At 39.5% G+C, this 19,221-nt stretch overlaps 1 protein-coding gene across 4 annotated transcripts in view; it reads right to left on the bottom strand.

The window, feature by feature from the left end:
- UPF2 (UPF2 regulator of nonsense mediated mRNA decay) overlaps positions 1-19,221 on the bottom strand; it is a 106,563-nt gene that overhangs the window by 21,255 nt on the left and 66,087 nt on the right. For all 4 annotated transcript variants that reach the window (XM_063448224.1, XM_063448227.1, XM_063448225.1 and 1 more), the window contains exons 10-18: positions 15,695-15,803; positions 14,486-14,599; positions 13,777-13,893; positions 13,044-13,229; positions 10,573-10,776; positions 6,394-6,669; positions 6,119-6,302; positions 5,276-5,421; positions 1,178-1,282 (exon numbers count right to left, since the gene is read on the bottom strand). In XM_063448224.1, the coding sequence (XP_063304294.1) occupies positions 1,178-1,282; positions 5,276-5,421; positions 6,119-6,302; positions 6,394-6,669; positions 10,573-10,776; positions 13,044-13,229; positions 13,777-13,893; positions 14,486-14,599; positions 15,695-15,803 (1,441 nt within the window). The remainder of the gene's footprint in view (positions 1-1,177; positions 1,283-5,275; positions 5,422-6,118; positions 6,303-6,393; positions 6,670-10,572; positions 10,777-13,043; positions 13,230-13,776; positions 13,894-14,485; positions 14,600-15,694; positions 15,804-19,221) is intronic.

Raw genomic sequence — 19,221 nt, 5'->3', positions numbered from 1 at the left:
GTTAATTAAAACATATCTTTCACATTTGGTTTCCTGGGAAAGTATTCAGATCTCCACAGTGACGTTTAAAAAAAAAAAAAAAAGTATGCATACTGAAATGCCAATTTATTGTTTTCTATAGATAATATAAAACAAAAACACACACAGTGTCAAACCAGGACCTAGCGCAATTGTCCTGTTGGTGGGGGCTGAAGGAGAATTTATTTATGGTGCGCCTTCTTGATAACTTTTGTACCATAAATGTGGCAAACTGTACTTTTACCATTTCTTAGTATGAACAAAAACACAATATATATATATATATTAAAAAAAAAAATTAAAATTTCGGGAAAACCTCCCTTTCTCAAGTCTTAAGCATTTCTGAGCAAGACCACACATAGAATTCAAAGTTGAGCTGTGATACAGGAGTTAAAGCGATATGAGTGCAGATAAGACACAGGTTTGTTAGAAACTAGACACCATTTTTGCAGAGCGTCATAAATATCTTTCTGAAGAGCAGAGTGAGGGGGGGGAGAGAGGGATAAGAAAAACAAACAAGCAGACAGTGGAGAGGATGGTACACTTTATACATGCACACATACATAAATATGTATATGTGAACGCATAAACACATGTACATATACATAAAAAAATACATGCACACTAATATATATCAGCATACATGCATAGTATGTGAAAGCATAGGTCTACACATAGTACTTCGTATATAGATAGAATAAACATATTGGAATGCATTTTAAAGTGTTTATACATATGACATGTTTTTTACATCTACATCACTGGACTAATACGGCTACAATCTCTCCAAAAAAAAAAATATATATATATATATATATATACACACACACACAAATATACATACACTATATATATATATATATACACACACACAAATATACATACACACAAATATACATACTATATATATATATATATATATATATATATATATATATATATATATATATATATGTATATACACACATACACACACACACACATACACACACACACACAAGCAATGGACTACCAAAATAATACTAGCAACATCATGAGCAGTTGCATAGTTACAACCCACATCACTATTGTATGTACAATAATGTATTCTTGTTTTTAAATGTGAAGAAAAGATTGTGGTTTTAACAGCAAGATTTGTGAAGGGAAAAACTACACATACAGTGTTCTCTTCATCAGTTTCATTTTCCTTGTTTGAATCAGTCAGATAATCTGTATTTTCTTCCTCTTCCTCTTCTTGTTCATCATCTTCATTTTCAGAGGCATCCTAAAAATGAAAGAAATTAAAATTGGTTTACAGTATTACACCGACAAAAGGAACAAACCAAAAAGTCTGATTGTGGCACCTGTAGGACCCAGGTTAGAAATCAAACCACTCTCAAAAAGGTGTAAAAAGACTTTACAACAGGGAGGGAGAAAGAGGGCACTCCTTGGACCATAACCACTACTGTAAGCTGTAGTGGTTATGGTGTGGAAAGCGTTCCTTTCATTTATTTTCCTGGCACTATGTAGTCCTTAGGTCCTCCCCACCCTAATGGCCCCCCTCCCGCTGGGCTGAAGGGGTTAAAACCCCTTCAGCCACTTGCCTTTCTCCAGCGCTACCTCGGCGCTGGGGAACTCTCCTGCCAACGTCAGCGCCGAATGCGCATCCGCGGCAAGAGCCACGCACATTCAAACCGCCCATAGAAGAGCATTACTCGATGCTTTCCTATGGATGTCAGCGTCTTCGCACTGTGATTTTCACAGAGAATCGCAAAAGTGGCCTCTAGTCAGTGAGACAGCCACTAGAGGCTGGATTAACCCTCAGTGTAAACATAGCAGTTTCTCTGAAACTGCTGTGTTTTCAGTTGCAAGGTTAAAACTAGAGGGACCTGGCACCCAGACCACTTCATTGAGCTGAAGTGGTCTGGGTGCCTATAGTGGTCCTTTAAGTCTACTGTATTCTTGAAAGTTCGTGTGACTGTTAAAGTGGGGTGTGCCTTTGGATTGCCCTACAGTTAAATGGATTGCCCTGCTAAAAACAGGATAGGGAATGTTTGAGTTTAAAGAATGTCTGAAAGATTATTTTCTGAATCTGCATCAGATACTGTGGATAGACTTGTTTCCACACCTTTCTAATGCTTGGACTCCTGTCACTTTAAGATTTAACTCCCTAGCTCCCCATAGGAAGATTCTGCTACTGCCTTACTTGCAAAGGGAAACAGCAACAGCAAAGAGCTCCTCCCAGACCAAGTTGTCATTCTAATCTATGGGGTCTGACCCAGTTACTGTTTTTGGTAAATGTAATACAATTAAAAAGGACACATTTGGAGTTTGGTTTATTTACCCTATTATTTAAATTATTTCTAATTATTTTTACAGTATCTATTTATTTAATAACATTGTTATTAGGAGTGTCAGGATACCCTCTCCTTAATAGGATTATTCAGAACACTCTCTTCATATTAAACATGAGATAACGATAATTCAAATATTAAATAACAAGTAAGGACGAAATTGCAGTCTGGTTCTATTTATTAAAATCATTCAAAATCTGCCTTGCATAAGAAATTGTTAAAAGGATAATTAATAAAGGACAGATTTACAGCCCGGTTTATTTATTTAATAACACTATTATAAAAAGTTTATTTGTTGTGTCAGGACACCTTTCCCTAAATAGGACTATGCAGAATACCCTTGGGACTTGATCCCGTTACACTAAAAACATAGAATAGCGGTAACTTAATCATTAAATAACAAATAAGGACGAAATTACAGCCCAATCTATTAAATTTTTTAAAATCTGCCTTTCATAAATCGCACAAATCATTAAAAGGGCAACTAAAAAGGACAGATTTACAGTCTGGTTTATTTATTTAATTATTTAAACTGTTTCTAATTAATGTTGCATGGGGTACTTATTTAATTATCCAAAATGTTTTCAATTACTCCATAGGGAAAATGGTATTAATCATAAAACTGCATGAATCGTATTTAATGTTTTTATTCCGTTCCGTTCTTCCTTTTTCTCCCTTTCATTGAAATTGCAATCACTCTGTTAAACAAATTGTTTGGACAAAGATACAATAACATTTACTGGAATATGAATAACATTAACCAATTAAGAGACACAAGATTACAATTTTGTATTTTATATGTTAACTGTATAAATGTAACTTATGTAATTTAATTTGGACACATATATAAGAAATATTTCCTGCACTAAAAACGAAAATGAATTGCCTATCTAAAACTGGAACAAATAAGACATACTAATGTTAGAAATTAAAGTTTACGGAATCTATAGATTATGATAAGGCAATTGATACTGCTCTTTTGTTTTACCTTTTTCCCTCTATATGCTGAAACTACCTTCTACAAAGTAAATGCGGACATTTAATAAAAGACCCGGCATTTCAATATTAAATAAAAGAGAAAAAAATGACGAGCACGAAGACAGATGAACAGTAATGGAGGCATACACACACAGCTTGTCACAAGGTCACAAGGAGCTACCAACGTAGCCACAAAGAGGAAAATGAACTTAACTATTTCAGTCCCGTGGAAGTTACCGGATACCAAAAAGAGACTTGGACCGCACACGTCGTACCTGTGGGTGGTACTGACGTGTGACGATTATTGTGCATGATGTGTTTGCCCGCCGTTTTTAGTTATTTAAACTTGTATAGGGAACCTTAGGACACTTATCGATTATACCCGGTTGAAGAAGCCACGTTTGCTGTGGCGAAACGCGTCCCGGATTGCTTTTAAAGCTCATTGCAGCTATTTTTATTTATTTTGTTATATATTATATTATTACAATAAATCGATTTGCTTTTACGGATCCTGGTTCCCGGCATCATTCATCAGGGAGTGCAGTCCCTAATCTGCACAACGCTGTGGAAGTGAGTCAGTGTATTCTGACTCCTGACTTGTGAGTATTCACTTGGGACAAGTACATAATATGTTTTAAACATTTTAAACAATACTGCGCAATTGGGTGTACTTTTAATATTTTCCAGACCTCCTGCTCTACAACACGAATAGGGGTGGGTCGCCTGTACGGACCCAGAAGCCATTCATACCAGAGCTGGGTTCATAGCTCTCTGTTTGTGAGTGTGTTAATTACACCACTATTAACCGCAAATACGTTGTACAATTTTACACTATGTATGATTATCTTTCTTAGGTTATGAACTGATTTGATAGTGGATTATTGCTTCAAAAGTCTAAAAGGTGAATAATAATTTTTCTTGTCATATAAGCGCTACATTCTGAACTTATTGTTATTTCAAATGTAATACAGCCCCATGAAGCAGTTCCACTCAGATAACATTTAAAACTGTCCAATAACTTGATAGCAGTCATGCTGGTGTCTGCTTTCAAACTACGGACAGCCTCAAATTACAATTTTTGCTAACCTGGACCTTTAGGCACAAAGAAGGTAGGGACTTGCACATTTACATGCAAAGAGATGGGTATAAGCTTGCACCTTTACCTAATCAATAAACCTAAGTCGTTCTAGTTCTTTAATCCTAGGATAAAACAATACCAAAAAAAAAAAAAAATAAGGTTTTCCCCCTCCTTCCATCAATTCCACTGAGCCAACAGAGGCAGCAGACTTGCTCTGCTAGAATGCACCTGCTATTGCCTCCCCCAAGTCAGAGATCATGTGAGCATGTGTGTGTCCACAAGGCTCATTCTACCAAATTGTTCTAGGTTCCTGCACACTTCTGGCACCGGGGTGTCCTACCCACCTTCGCCCTTGCCACACATTCAATGAGAAGCCTCTGATTGATCATTTCTCCGGCACAGACAAAGTCTGTTCTAGGAGGGTGGGAGGGGAGGGCTTGCAAAGGTTGCACTTAGAAGAACTGCAGCTTTTGCAAGGGATAAGTCGAAAGATAGATCTAGATAGAGCTACGTAACCAATAAAAAGTTACACAGTGACAGTGTTGTCAGAGTACGCTTTCCTTCAAGTCCAGAAATCTTTCAATCAAAATCACAATGAATTCAAGCTTGGAGCCAGAGATGGTTAGTGACTGCCAAAACTTCCTGTGTCTGTAAGCATATCCTTGAATGGCATTCATTCTAAGTGATAACATGCAAGGAAATGCTTGGTAGGGAGTGGATACTAAATGCTTTGGTCCGTAGTTTGCCTGGTTAACCATTAAATGTACAGGGCTTTGCACAGCTTAAACATCAACTACCCTGTCAAATGGACACTTAAAAATATATATTTATTTTTTCCTGCTCTAAACATTAAACACAATATACTAACTTCTTCTTCTGGTTCATTCATTTCGCTTTCATTTCCAGATTGTTCTTCTGTCTCTGCCCCTGCTTCTTCCTCCTCTTCATCATCATCATCGTCCAAATTCTCTCCCTCCACCATGGAATGCTTTGAATCCTTGTCATTCATGAGTCCTTAAGAAACATTTAAAGTTGTTTAATGCTCTTTTGGATAGGCAAGAGCCACGCTAGAGAAAGGTAGCAAGTTATTAGAAAGAAGCATGTGGAAGATTTGCAGGGGTTCTGCCAAAGGTTTTGTATTTTTTTTCCTTTCCATACCCATCTTGATTGATATTTTGTAGAGGGGTGCAGCAATGCTTGGTTGTTTGATGTGACTAAGCAAGGAAGCCTGGTATAGAGCTCCCTTCTTCAAATCCTTTACATTGCAAAAACTTGTACAAGCTTTGAAAGGGCACCAGGAAGCAATCTACTTCTGCACCCCAACAGCATGTAAATAGTGGTATAGTGGCTTTAAAAATATACACACTCCTTGTGAAGCAAGTGCAACGTTATCCTCTTTCTCACTAGAGTGGTTTCCACATTTCATTAAACACCCTAATATCTACATGAAATCTCGACTGTTATTATAAGGCAAGTATTTGAACAAAACCGGGCAATAGTTCCCACAATTGAGTAATGGCCTGCAAGGATATAACAGACAAGCAAGAAGTTCCAGCAAATACACTTCACATAGTCCAACCTCCAATCCTTATAGTCACCCTATGGCTACTACAACATCTAATTGCACAAAAATGTTTATCATTAACTGGAATTTACTTCCTCACCCAAAAGGCATACAAACTCAAATAAAAAGTACAGAAAATATTCTCACCAAGTTTTACCAGAAATTCCCGTTCCAGATCCTGCACTTGCCGTGTAGCATCATTTAATGAGTTACATAGTTTCATTTTTGGTCTTAGCAACTCCAGTGTATCAGTTATCATATAATCAATATCTATTGGAAATGGGTGCTCTTTTGTCCACACATCAAGATTTTTCTTCCACCAGACATAACGCTGTAATTGAATATAAACCAAAACAGATACAGTTTTAATATAAGAATATAAGCATTTAATCAATTTCCTTAGAACATTAACTCTAGCATACCTGAAAGTAAACAAGAAAACAGTCTAGTTTACGTTTGCTGGATCCTCTGTCAAAGTACTGCCCACATGTATCTAGAATGGTGCAAACTAGTCTGATACGGAACAGGTGCTCAGGGGGATCTAAAGCACTCGGACTGCCATCTGTGTTTACACCAAAGGTTATAAAGGAGTAGAGTGTGCGAAATATAACTGCTGACTCAACCATTCTGTAGTTGTAAAGCTCTCCTAGAAACTTTGCACTGCTTATTCGTCTCTGATTAAATTTGGGTTGATTGACCTATAAAGAAAAAGGAAAAAGATTTGTAAGTGAGCTTCACTCCATCAATCACAAATATATTGAAAGAGAGAGAGAGAAATATATATACTATTCTTCTTGTCTTTACTATTATTGTCAATGTTAACCCTCTATAGAACTATACCTAAAACATTAAAGGAACACTCCACCATTAAGGTATGCTTAATTGTGTGATGGGAAATAGTTGCACTCACAGCACGTGACTTTGGCAGCCCAGAACTCCGTTCCAGGCTGCCCAATATCACTTCTGTGCATAAATTACATTTGTTGTCTTTAAGACGTCACCTCCCTCCATCGCTCATTTGTTGTGGTTATCTTTTTTTTTTTTTTTTTTTTTCTTCAGAAACCCTTATTCCCATCTGCCCACTTTGTCGCTAGGTCCAGAGCACACATGAATACACGCTTAGCCAGCAAATTGGTCCAATCACAGATTTCTCTATGATTGGACTGCTCATGGCCACAGTGACGTCAACATCGGGCGCAGAAGAGCAGTGCCAGGATGTTTGCCTTGAGCTGGATTTCAGGCAAGTAAAACCTTTTTATTTCAGGAGACCTTTTCCTCAATGCCCCAGACAGGACCCCCCCTCAAAAGTGTTAAATAGGCGTAATAAAAAAAATAAAATTATTGACAGCAATATTGCAGGAACTGATTTTAATTAATTTAACATATAAAGAGCTCAATAGACGCAAAATATATAGAGGGGAAAATATAGAAATTTAATTGAACAATCCATAATAAGTGATGGAACCACAATATAGGAAAGCAATGGTAGGATTCCTAATACTATTAGTACACTTAAACAAATGCACTAGAGCACTCAAGTTTCACAGAGAGGACGGATTCTAGTTTGCCATGGCACTCATCAGGAAGCAGTTTAATCCCTAATTGAAAGTTGGAATAAATACAAAACAGAAGACAAACTTAACACACGATAAAGGTGTGAGGACCTTAAATATAAAATCAAATTTAACTTAAGACTATTTTTATTCTTTTTTTTTTTTTTTTAATTCTTTTTTTTTTCAGCGTGCAGGTAGGTACATAACTGCGTATAACATCACATAAGGGTAATCAGTTTCGTAAGCAATTGGGGTGTCCAGAATTTGTGCACATTTTGAATACAGATCATTTTGTACAGTGTTCACACATTTGGGATGGTAGTAGCAGGTATAATATAGGTCTGGCTTACGCAGAAGCCCCATTCACATTTTGTCCGATATCATTTTCAACGCAGTACTAGGTTACCAGTTGAGTGGACTGTCTAGAGGCCTACGTAAGGCTCAACTGGCTAGAACCATCTCAATACTTTTTCAGGGGATTACAATGAGATAGGAGTCCCTTGTGGTCCAAGGGACAAAAAACAGAGAGATAGAGGGAAGATAGAGAAGAAGATAGAAGGGGGGGAGGGGCTAAGGGACGAGCGGTGTGAGCCTCATCCCACCTCCAGGCCACGCCTCAGTGCTGAGGGGTACCATTTACTCGTCATCAATTGATGCTCGCCTGTGTCAATCCCCTGCGCAAGTGCACAGCTCTTCACATAGATCTGTACTGAAGGCGTAGGGGGGTCGTTCGGTGCTGGAGTGGGGGAGAGAGGTAGACGAGAAGCGGGAGGGTGGCCAATGGAGGCGGGGGGGGAGGCGAGGGGGGATCCAAGGGGATGTGGCACTGAGCATTTTGCTTCGTGTGGTTGTTTAACGCCGCTGGGGGGGGCTAGGAATTGTCGCCCTCAGCCATAGTCGCTGGCGTCCCATAGGTCCCAAATTCTGTGGAAGACTTTGGTGGACCCTCTAATCCTGGCCATCAGATCGTCCATTCGTCTTACGTCTTTGATTCTAGCTACAATGTCTGCGCTGTCTGGGGTAGAGGGTTTCAGCCAGGAGGTGGCTGCTGCCTTCCTAGCTGCCAACGTTATTTTGTGCAAGAGTTTTTGTTCCGGTCTGGTCCAGCCCTCTATTTGTCTATTGAGTAAGTATACCCAGGGATCTAAGTCTACGGTCCTTGAGAACACTCGTCTGAGTATGTGTTGTACGCTATTCCAAAACCTGACCATACTGGGGCACTCCCACCACATGTGGAGGTATGACCCCTTGAGTCCACACCCTCGCCAGCATTCGTCACTCGTAGTTTTGTGCATTCGGAGCAGTTTCACAGGGGTAGTGTACCATCTGAACATTGTTTTAAAAGATTGCACCTGTAGGGTCACGCATACCGAGGTGGTGGCATTCGCCTCCCATATTTCCTGCCACTCAATCCCTTCCAGGACCTCCCCTAGGTCTTGTTCCCATCGTTCCGTATAGGTTAGTCTGGCCCATTCCCCGGTCTCTGAGCAGAGATGGGCGTACAGCAATGTTATCATGCCCCTCGGGAAGTTCCCGGAGAGGCACCAGCGCTCAAAGAAAGTCAGTGATTGTGTCGCCGCGCTTTTGATATGTGGTTGCCTAGCGAAGTCTTTCAGTTGGAGATAGCGAAAGAAGTCGCTAGGTGTGAGATGTCTGCCCTGTGAGAGGTCGTTAAAACCAATGATGTTGGTACCTTTGTATAGTTGGCATATCCTTTGCAACCCTGTTTGTTCAATGTTCCTAAAGTCTCTGGCGGTCAGGCCTGGGGTGAAGGCCCTATTGCGGAGATATGGCATTAGGGGAGAGGGCATGGACGCTAGCTTGTATTTCGTGTGTGTGTCTGGTCCCACAGTCGGAGCGAGTTCATGATAGCTGGACATGTCCCCCTGAGTATGGTCCTGTGTTCTTTGGGTACCCACATCGCGAATTGTGGCATATCAGCCCCTACCATGAGCGATTCTATATCAGCCCATTTCCTTTCGTCTGGGGGAGCGTGCCACATCGCCACTTGAGCTAGTTGGGCGGCTAGGTAGTAGTGGTGTAAGCAGGGCAATCCCAATCCCCCCGTGTCCCTTGGTCTGTATAGAACTTGCCTCGAGATTCTTGGGCGTTTGTTTTGCCATATGAAAGCTCCCATACTTCTTTGCAACGGTAGTAGCTGGGATTTTGATAAGTGTATGGGTAGCGCCTGAAACATGAATAGGATGCGTGGCAAAACATTCAGCTTTACCGAATGGATCCGGCCTACCCATGATATTGGCTTATCCGGCCATTTTTCCAGGTCTTTCGTGAGAGTTTTAAAAAGTGGGGTATAGTTGCATTGGAACAGTTTGTCGGGGTTTGCGGTTAAGTGGACTCCTAAGTATTTGATGGATGTGTGTTCGATTCTGATGTTGTGTGTGTTCCCTATTACTGTTGCTTCGGCCGCTGCCATACCCACCGGTAGGGCGCTGGACTTGGCCATGATTACCGCGTATCCCGAAATTTCCCCATAGTCCAGAAGAACTTCTTTCAGGGCTGCTAATGATTGGGGTGGGTCTGTCAGAGTCAGAAGGACATCGTCGGCATATGCCGACACCAAGAACTCTCTGAACCCTCACTGTGATCCCGTGTATTCTAGGGTGTTGCCGGAGCTCCTGTAACAGGGGCTCTAGGGACAGGATGAAGAGGAGTGGGGACAGAGGGCAGCCCTGCCTTGTGTCATTGTGGAGCTTAAAAGGGGAGTGGGGCCCCCGAGACCTGCACCTGGGCTCGGACGTTGCTATACATCGCCCTGATGGGCGCTATGTATTCCCCAGGCAGGCCGAAGTGGGCCAGGACCTTGAATAAGTACGTCCAATTTACTCTGTCAAATGCCTTTTCGGCGTCAAGTGATACAAATAGTGAGGGTGTGTGTAGGGTCGCCTGTCTCCATATGAGGTCAATGTTGCGTCTGGTATTTTCAAAGAGTTGTCTACCGTGGACAGAGCCCACTTGGTCGGCGTCTATCAGGGTCGTAAGAAGACTATTTTTATTCTTAAATTAGCATTCTGCATATGGTAATTGTACCTCCATTCCTAGACGTATATCTTCTAGCACACCATCTACAACATGGATTCCAACATCTTCTTGGTAAAGCACCAGTCCTGCTAAGAGATTGGCTACACAATGAATGCTGTTGTATTTCACATTGTAAATGTTGATCATGCAGGAGATTACATATTCTTTAACTTCTGGGTCCTGCCAAGGAAGCTTCCTCATCTGTCGCAAAACCTAAAAACAAAAACCAATTTAGATACGCACTTTAACAAAAAAAAAAAAAAAAGTCAACATGCAAAACTTAAATTTTAGATAATTAGAGTCCAACAAGGAAAACATTCATTGGGCTCTATAAACCAAATACAGGATCCAACAGTATTCACAGAAATCATGGTTCTCGTAGGGTTTGTCCACCCTCCTTTTTTATTTAAATATAAAGGGAAACACATACAAAGAATAAAAAAAAAAAAAAAATAACATACAACCTTTCAGTTTACAGAGGAATTTGCTGTATTACTCTCTATACACTCACAAGCAATTTTACATGGCAGATTGTAACCAGGTCAATACTATTACTAGATGAGAAATCCAAGTTTTCTAAGCCAATCCATTTAGAATATGTAAGGGAAGACACAAAATGCATTACACACACATTGAGACACTGAAGAAATTTATATATATATATATATATATATATACACACACATTTCTTCAGTGTCTCAATGTGTGTGTAATGCATTTTGTGTCTTCCCTTACATATTCTAAATGGATTGGCTTAGAAAACTTGGATTTCTCATCTAGTAATAGTATATATATTTATAACTTGGATTTCTCATCTAGTAATAGAGTGTATATATATATATATATATATATATATATATATATATATATATATATATATATATATATATATATATATATTTATTTTTAATTATAGACAGTATGTATCAAAAAGTGCATAAATATATTGATAGGAGCATCTTTCATACATACAAGACCAATGTAGATATGCAAGCCATAAGACCAAAATGTAACCCAAAAAAATGCAGTCACATTAAGCCAAGGCCAAGACGGTACTTCCCAAATGTTTTCAACTCTTAAGGAACTCAAGGCAGGATTCAGATTTACAGATGAAAAATTAATCTGATGCAAACATGTATGATTTGACCATGCCACCTGCAAAATTATTCTTTATACTAAACCTCCTGCTCAACTTACATTGCAGTAGCATAACTTCTCACCATGAAATAGGTTATTACCAAAAAAACCACTTACAAGCATTTTATAATAACATCTTTATGAAATGATCATATAAAACTGCATGAAATGTTACAAGTCAAAGTATGGACGATCTTATCTTATGGTAAAAGCCTAACTTGACAGCTTTAGGTAAATATAGCTTACTTCGGATGTACCCACAGGCCACCGCTCCCCAATAAGTGAGGTCACCATAAGGAATCTTTGCAAAATATGCAAAGACCACAGAGGATAACCAAGCCACCTTAAAGGAACACTATATAGTGTTAGGAATGCAATTGTAGATAACTAATGCCATAAAGTTTAGTTGCTCTTTGTGGATAGCCCAACCTCTTTGGCTGAGAGCATCAATCTTGAGGCTCAATCATTTTCCATAGAAAAACTGTGGGAGGCTATGTCGAAAACCACCACTCCAATCACATTGTCTCTAGCCAATCACATTGTCTCTAGCCAATCACATTGTCTCTAGCCAATCACATTGTCTCTAGCCAATCACTCTGCAATTTCTGCGGAAGAACATATAATTTGTCTGAGTGAAAGCCATTAGAGGCATTTAAAACCTGTAAACATTGCAGTTCCTGCAGACCAGCAATGTTTACACTGCAGGGTTAAAACGAGAGGACATGGCATCCAGACCATTTCATTGAGATGAAGTGGTCTGCGTGCCCATAGTGTCCCCTTAATTACATGGGCTTGGAATTAAAGCTATAAAGACGTACTTAAATACTACAATCCAGCAGGATAATAGGTTTATGTAAATGAAATGTTTTTTTTTTTTTTCCAAAAGTAGCATAAAATAATAAGTCGATTCAGTTTGGTATCTATGGCATAAACGACTGTTACTTCCTTCTGCTACGTACCAAGATGCAACTGTCTAATCAGGTTACTAAAGGCAAGCATTAATTAGTTGACAATTTATGACATGCAAACAGGAACAACAAAAACCATGTAACCAGTTCAGTCCTTATACAATGATTTCCCTAACAATACCACTGTTTGGATGCACATATAGGCATGCTACTTTAGGTTGTAACTGTTTAAAATTTGCCTAAACAGAACATATGTACAATTTTCACACACATTTTTCTTTATACATCCATCTAATTAAGTTTTTTCTATATCTCCAATAAAAGTTCGTTGAAGTTTTGTAATTGAAAACTGGCTTTTATGAAAATAACATGATACCTCATGTTCCATTTTCATACTTCCTGCTCACAGTTTAGAAAATATAAGGCATGACTAACCTTCTCCGTTGTGACCTTGGAAAGGTCTTTGTATAGAAGTTTCCGGATATATTCCTGCAATGGAGGTCTCTTCTTTCTCACAGTTTTTTCAGCTGGAGGTGGATTGCAGTAGTAATAGGCATTCTCTACCATAGTAACATAGCGCGCATCCAGATGCATAGCTTGCTTCTTTCGCATCATTTGCTCCTACAATTAAAACGAGTTTCATTATCACAGTCATCTGAATATGCCAAGGATAAGCAACGGTTAACAAAAACGTATAGTTAGCAAGCAGACATGTTGCCTGTTTACCTTGCAGTTTTTACTACCATTTAGGTCTAGTAAAAGTGCTTCAATGTTTACTTTTATGGACTATATGCTTAGAATAAACCTGTGGGTGAAACGTGAACATTTTAAAAATGAACTTTAAGTTTGTCACAAACAAATAAAAGGGTTAATTTAAAATGTAAACACTTGAACAAGTAACTAAATGGGTTATTTTATATTCTGTTTGCTTAGTGGTCTGTGTGAGCTCATGGAAGAGAAAGCAAACAAGTTTATGATGTATTTTGGGTCTTTAGAAGGTCACATATTTAAATTACTCGATAAATGCATACCATTTACAAAAGTGGACACGATGGGGACTCTCGTGGATATAGATTTTGAGCCTTATTGATATCTCAATATTGCTAATAAAGTGTAAGTTACACTAAATACACTATATAAAGCATGGTTAATATAGTAGCAATCTTACCAAGAGAACACTGGTGCGTAAATGTGAATCTGGAGATCGAAAGAGGAATCGTCCACATGTTTCTAGCAGGGTACATGCCATTTCAATGTGGTGATGCGAAAAGTCAGAAAGCAGCATCTGTGGGAAGAAATGATATGCAAGTTCTTATAGATCATGTGTAAACTGCAGAGAGTTAATATAACCAATTGTGTTAGTATTAATTGATGGTCCAGGACCCTGTCAATATTAATTGAATGTTGTACCACTAAAAGAAGAGAGTGTTTCCAATGCCAACTTGAACGGTTATCAGACACAACCCAACTCAGGAGTTAACTCAGAGTTATGTGAACAGACCCCCAAATTAGGCAATGCGTCCCATGGAAACCAATTTATTTGTAATGGGAAGATCAATAGAGTTTAACAGCAAATGTAAATAATGAAGTGTTTTAACAAGAATGTTAAAATCCAACTCAACTTTAATCTCTAACCTCGTTTCCGCTAAAGGCAAACAAATAAATCATGGAAATCCAACACTTGCACAGATACTACAGGTTAATTTAATATTAACAGAGACATCCCAATATTAAATATCATAAGGACATGTACCCTTTATATTGTAATAAATACAACTGAAAGTTCCCCCACTTAGAAAATGGGATGCAAAATAAATAAATAATGGATACAAACACAGCAACAAAAGTGAATTTTAGAAATGAAGACTGATAAAAACCTTCAAACAGTGCAGAGTATCTGTTTTGCAGAACATTTTAAACTTGGCAAGCTCTCCAATAAATCTCACAGTCTTGTTCTTTGTTTCAATATTGATTTGATCCTTCTTTCTCACCTGTGAGGAAAATATAAACGTCCATTAATTGAGGAAATAGAGTCGTTAGTAAGCATTTAATTTAAAGAAATACTAAAGGTAGACAAGCATTTCAAAAAAGTGATTGTTAACTTACAAATTCATATTTCAGTAAGAACATGCCCAAATAAAATTATCTTAGTACACTGGATTAGAAGAGATTTTTAACTGTGAGAAGAATCGTTATGAAAGACACTCCCGCGATTTCCCCGTTAATATTAAAAGTAGTTACCTCAAGCATCATGTCCACTTCAGTAGCTGGTTATGGTGCAATGAGCCTGCATATGCAGCATTTCATATAGAAATGCTGTACACACAGAGATAATCAGGTTAGCTGGCAGTATAGTTAACCAACCTGAGACAAAAGTTAAAGGGTCACTTTAAACACAGATTTGAAATGGTCATGGTGGTAGGAGTTGGAATGTGCCGTTTTTCAACTGGAAGTTATTTTTATTGTGGGCTGGGGGCAAGTCGCACCCCTTGCACACTAGACATTGGCATCCCCCAGAACTCTGTTCCGGGCTGTCTAGTGACAATTCTGTGAATATTTTACATCTATTATCAGCACATACTGCATGCTGGTACAGACGTAATGAAGATTGCTTCCCCTCCTTCTGTTGCTTGTATTTCTTTATATCAAATAAAATCCTAACCTCCCTCCCAAACTCCATGCATTCTCCTCCCCCCCCCCCCCCCACCCCCCACCCTACCTTTGCCTGCTCAGACTGCCAATATGCACTCTCAGCCAGCAAGACAGTCCAATTAAAAGCTCCTAAATGAAGCAAGGCCCACCCAAAAATGTAGGGGGAAAAAAAATTTAATCACACTACTGCTATAAAATTTAGTTACTGCGGCACTGGTGAGCGGTAACGAAATTTTACCATCAAAGACACAAAAGTGGGAGGTAGGTATTAAATAGGTTGACTACCCCTGATTTAGACTTTTCTTTATTCTGTTGTTACTTTACAGCAATTAGAGTACAAATGTTCCAAAACATGCAAATAAATAATACATTACTGACTGTAGGCATGCATTTAGACTTCATTATAACTAAAATAAATAAATAAAAACACTTACATGAAAACGGAAATCCCCTTTTAACATCGAACAAAGGTCTTCAGCGATATCAGACATACATGGGTGCAAAGTGGCGACCAGCCTGGCATAGAATGGTAGAAGATCCAACCTGTGATGTGATTAGTGGAGAAGAAAAATAAGTATGAATCAGTTGCTCTTGTCCAGGATACCAACATTTGCATATTAAACTAGACATATTATGTAAAAGTAATTATTATTATTTTGTTTTCTTTTTAAAGCCTTAAAGAGGCCAGATAACCATTACACCTTGCTGAAAGGGACAGCAGAGAAAATTCAAGAATCCAGCTTAAATTTATACTATAAATTGAATATCTCCCAAACCCATGCCCTTTGTTACAATGTTGAGGATCAGGTAGTGAGTGGTCTACAAGACTCATTTCTATCTACATTCAGTATCTCAGTGTTCTGCACAGAGGTGCTTAATGCTCCTAATAGGGTTGCACTAATTTAATTCATTTCGATTAGATGTTTATTAGCGCAGCGTGGCGTTTTTCAAAACAGGAAGATTACAGCTCGCTCCCTTGCCGTTCGCATTCACTTTCACCGGGGTGCTTACATGCTCCCTTGCTGCATGCCTGTATTGCTAGCCACCACCTGCCTTCACCCTCAGCAGGTCGCCTCCGCTGAAAGGGCTGACAAATACCCAGGACAAAATTATTAGACGCCATTGCGACCTGGCACCAGGGATTTGTCGAGCCAGGACATAAAAAAACACCCAGTAGCTGCCATGTCCCTGTTTGCTTAACATGGCAATGTAAAACACTGCAGGGTTTAGATGCCTCTAGAGGATATCACTCAGACCTAAGCACCTATCATGGCACTATAGTGTAAGAAATATACATTTGTATTCCTAATTCTATAGTGTTTCTTAAAGGTTTACAGATAAATATACTAACAAACAAACACAGGTCAACTAAAACGTCTAAAACCATTACCACAACAAATAAAGTAAAATGAAAATGACATAGTGTTCTAATACAGTCTTTCCCCGAATAGAAGACAGGATCTTATATTAATTCCTCCCCTCCACCCCCCCAAAAAAATGCACTAGGGCTTATTTTCGGAAGAGGTCTTATTTCGGGGAAAAACGTGTGCTAAAAAGCAGGTCTATGTTCAGAGGAAATGCCAACCAATTCACTAGGGAATGAAACCTGCAAATCTGTGTTCGAGGAAAACTTTCCCGAACATAGATTAGTTCACTCGCTAATGGAATCTTGCGTATCTATATTCGGGGAACCTTCCCCAGACAAAGATTAGTGAACGACTAGGGCTTATATTAGGAGCAGGTCTTATTTTCAGGGAAGCACTGTTTAGACTCACAGGCCACACTGACCAAGAAAGAGACTATTTTATTAAACCATGACATAAGCCAAGACCAGCAAATGCCCCAAAAAATAAATTTAACAGTTTTGTTTCCTCCACCCAGAAAAAAAGCCTTACCCCAAAAACACATAAGTAAAGTATTCTGATGAAATGGTAAAAATAAGATCAGTTAATAAAGATTCCATTAATGTTACTCTAGTATTAAACTACCCAATATCTCCATCTAGTGGTAGAATTTGTAATAACTAGCATTGCTACTAAAAACATGGTTTTATTCCTATTTAGTAGTCAAAATGAACAACGTTTTTAGAGCACCCACCCGGAAGTTAGACAGATTAGCATAGACTTGCTCAAGCTTTAGATAGGTCTACTGAAATACTGCAGGTGAGGGGGAAACAAATCCACCGATTTGATAGAAATATTTTTGATAATATGGGTTTTCCTAGAGTTTCTCTAAAAGGTGCATAGTCTTGATTTTTCAACCCTCCCTGCCCAAGATGGCCTGAGATAGAATAAGTGATTACTGGTATATGGCAGGAAAGTCCAGTAACAAGCTGAGTGGGAGGTCATGTCCACTTTCTATGCCAACAGGTTTCCCAACAGAGGCCAACACCCTTGCCTTCCATATTCCCTAGGGGCCAGTATTGTTTGTTCCTACCAGACCTGACCGGGGCTTTACTGTGACTAGTCTACTTAGATACCAAACCTGGGAAGGAAACGGTGTGCCTTACCAAATGAGTTTAACCTTCACGATTCCTGGAGGAAGGGTAATCCCACACAAAGATTTCTCCCAAGTTCACAAATGCTACTCATGCAGTCTCTGGATAAAGCAGACATTGAAGTCATGTCCTTGTCAGATCACTCACTGACATCAACATACTTTTCCTCCACCTACCCTGCCAGAGGGAGGGGCTCATGGAAAGTAAACAATATCCCGGAAAATCAACAAATATGTCGAACACTACGAAACACTGATAAGTGTTTTATCACTTCCGACTAAATGCATCTCTAGATTCATTCATCAGCTGGCTATGGTTAGCATACAAGGCAATAAGTTAAGAGTGCTCTATTCGCAGGAAACCTAACACCAACAACAAATGCAGATTCTGAAATAATGGTTCATCGCACACGAAGATGCAAACAAAGTGCATGCCCGAACTAGACTTCTCAACGAAATAGCTGATGTAAGAAGATAACCAATACAGGAACTCCGTTTGCACCACTCTAAATCCATCACAGAAAACTTAGATACAAACAGCTTCAAACCAAGTTACAATACTTATACACCCGAGGCGGCTCAAAGATATCTAATCCAGACCTAATTGCAAAGGAATTTGCTTAGTTCTACCATAAAATTATACAACCTCTCGGTAGTCCCAACACACATTCATTGACAAATAGCGACACAGATATTTCTAAGATGATGTACACCTCCCCCAAATTACCCTTCTACAAGCCGCTTCTCTAGACTGCCCTATTGCCACAGAAGAAACCCTGCAGGCACTCACTCACCCGAAACCAGGAAAGCCCCCACAACATGGTGGCAATTTCCATCCCATATCCTTTCTAAATGCGGACCTTAAAATTATACGCAAAAAAATTTAACCACCCAATTTAACCACCCAAATTTAACCACCTCTCTGGCCTCTCCAGAACAGGCAGGTTGTATTTCTCACAGACAGGTTTCTGATAATAACCACAGGGTACTCCTAATTTTCACCATAATCAAATGCAAAAGTATTCAAGGGGTGGGGAGCCTGACTGTCAAGATGGCTGGACATGCTAACAGCTCCGACATTAATGCACAAAAAACAAGCCTAAACAGTTAACCGCCTCGGTTATACCTCGGAGGGACTGGAGTACTGACCCGACACGAATGCACACTCCGGGAACCCGTGCAGCCCGACCATGCGGCCTAACCCCCTGCTCAGGTCCCACAGTTACCTCTGTGCCTCTATTAGCCCTGCAAACCCCCTCCTCACCCCCCCCCCCACCCCCCCCCCCCCTACTCTGCCCCCTACTCTGGACCATTGGGGGATATTCCGATCCCTGCTGGGGAAGCTCACATCCTCATCTGCAACAGCGTGGTGCACTGGGGATGGCAGTTACTTCAAAGCGTCCATGACCTGGGGAGAGCCCTGCACCACAGAATAGGCTGGCTTGGACACCAGGCTGGACGCAAT

Source organism: Pelobates fuscus, chromosome 3 (genome assembly GCF_036172605.1).
Source record: "Pelobates fuscus isolate aPelFus1 chromosome 3, aPelFus1.pri, whole genome shotgun sequence".
Classification (NCBI taxonomy): Eukaryota; Metazoa; Chordata; class Amphibia; order Anura; family Pelobatidae; genus Pelobates; species Pelobates fuscus.
The sequence above is the reverse complement of the archived record's forward strand: the minus strand, read 5'-3'. Positions and strand labels throughout refer to the sequence as shown.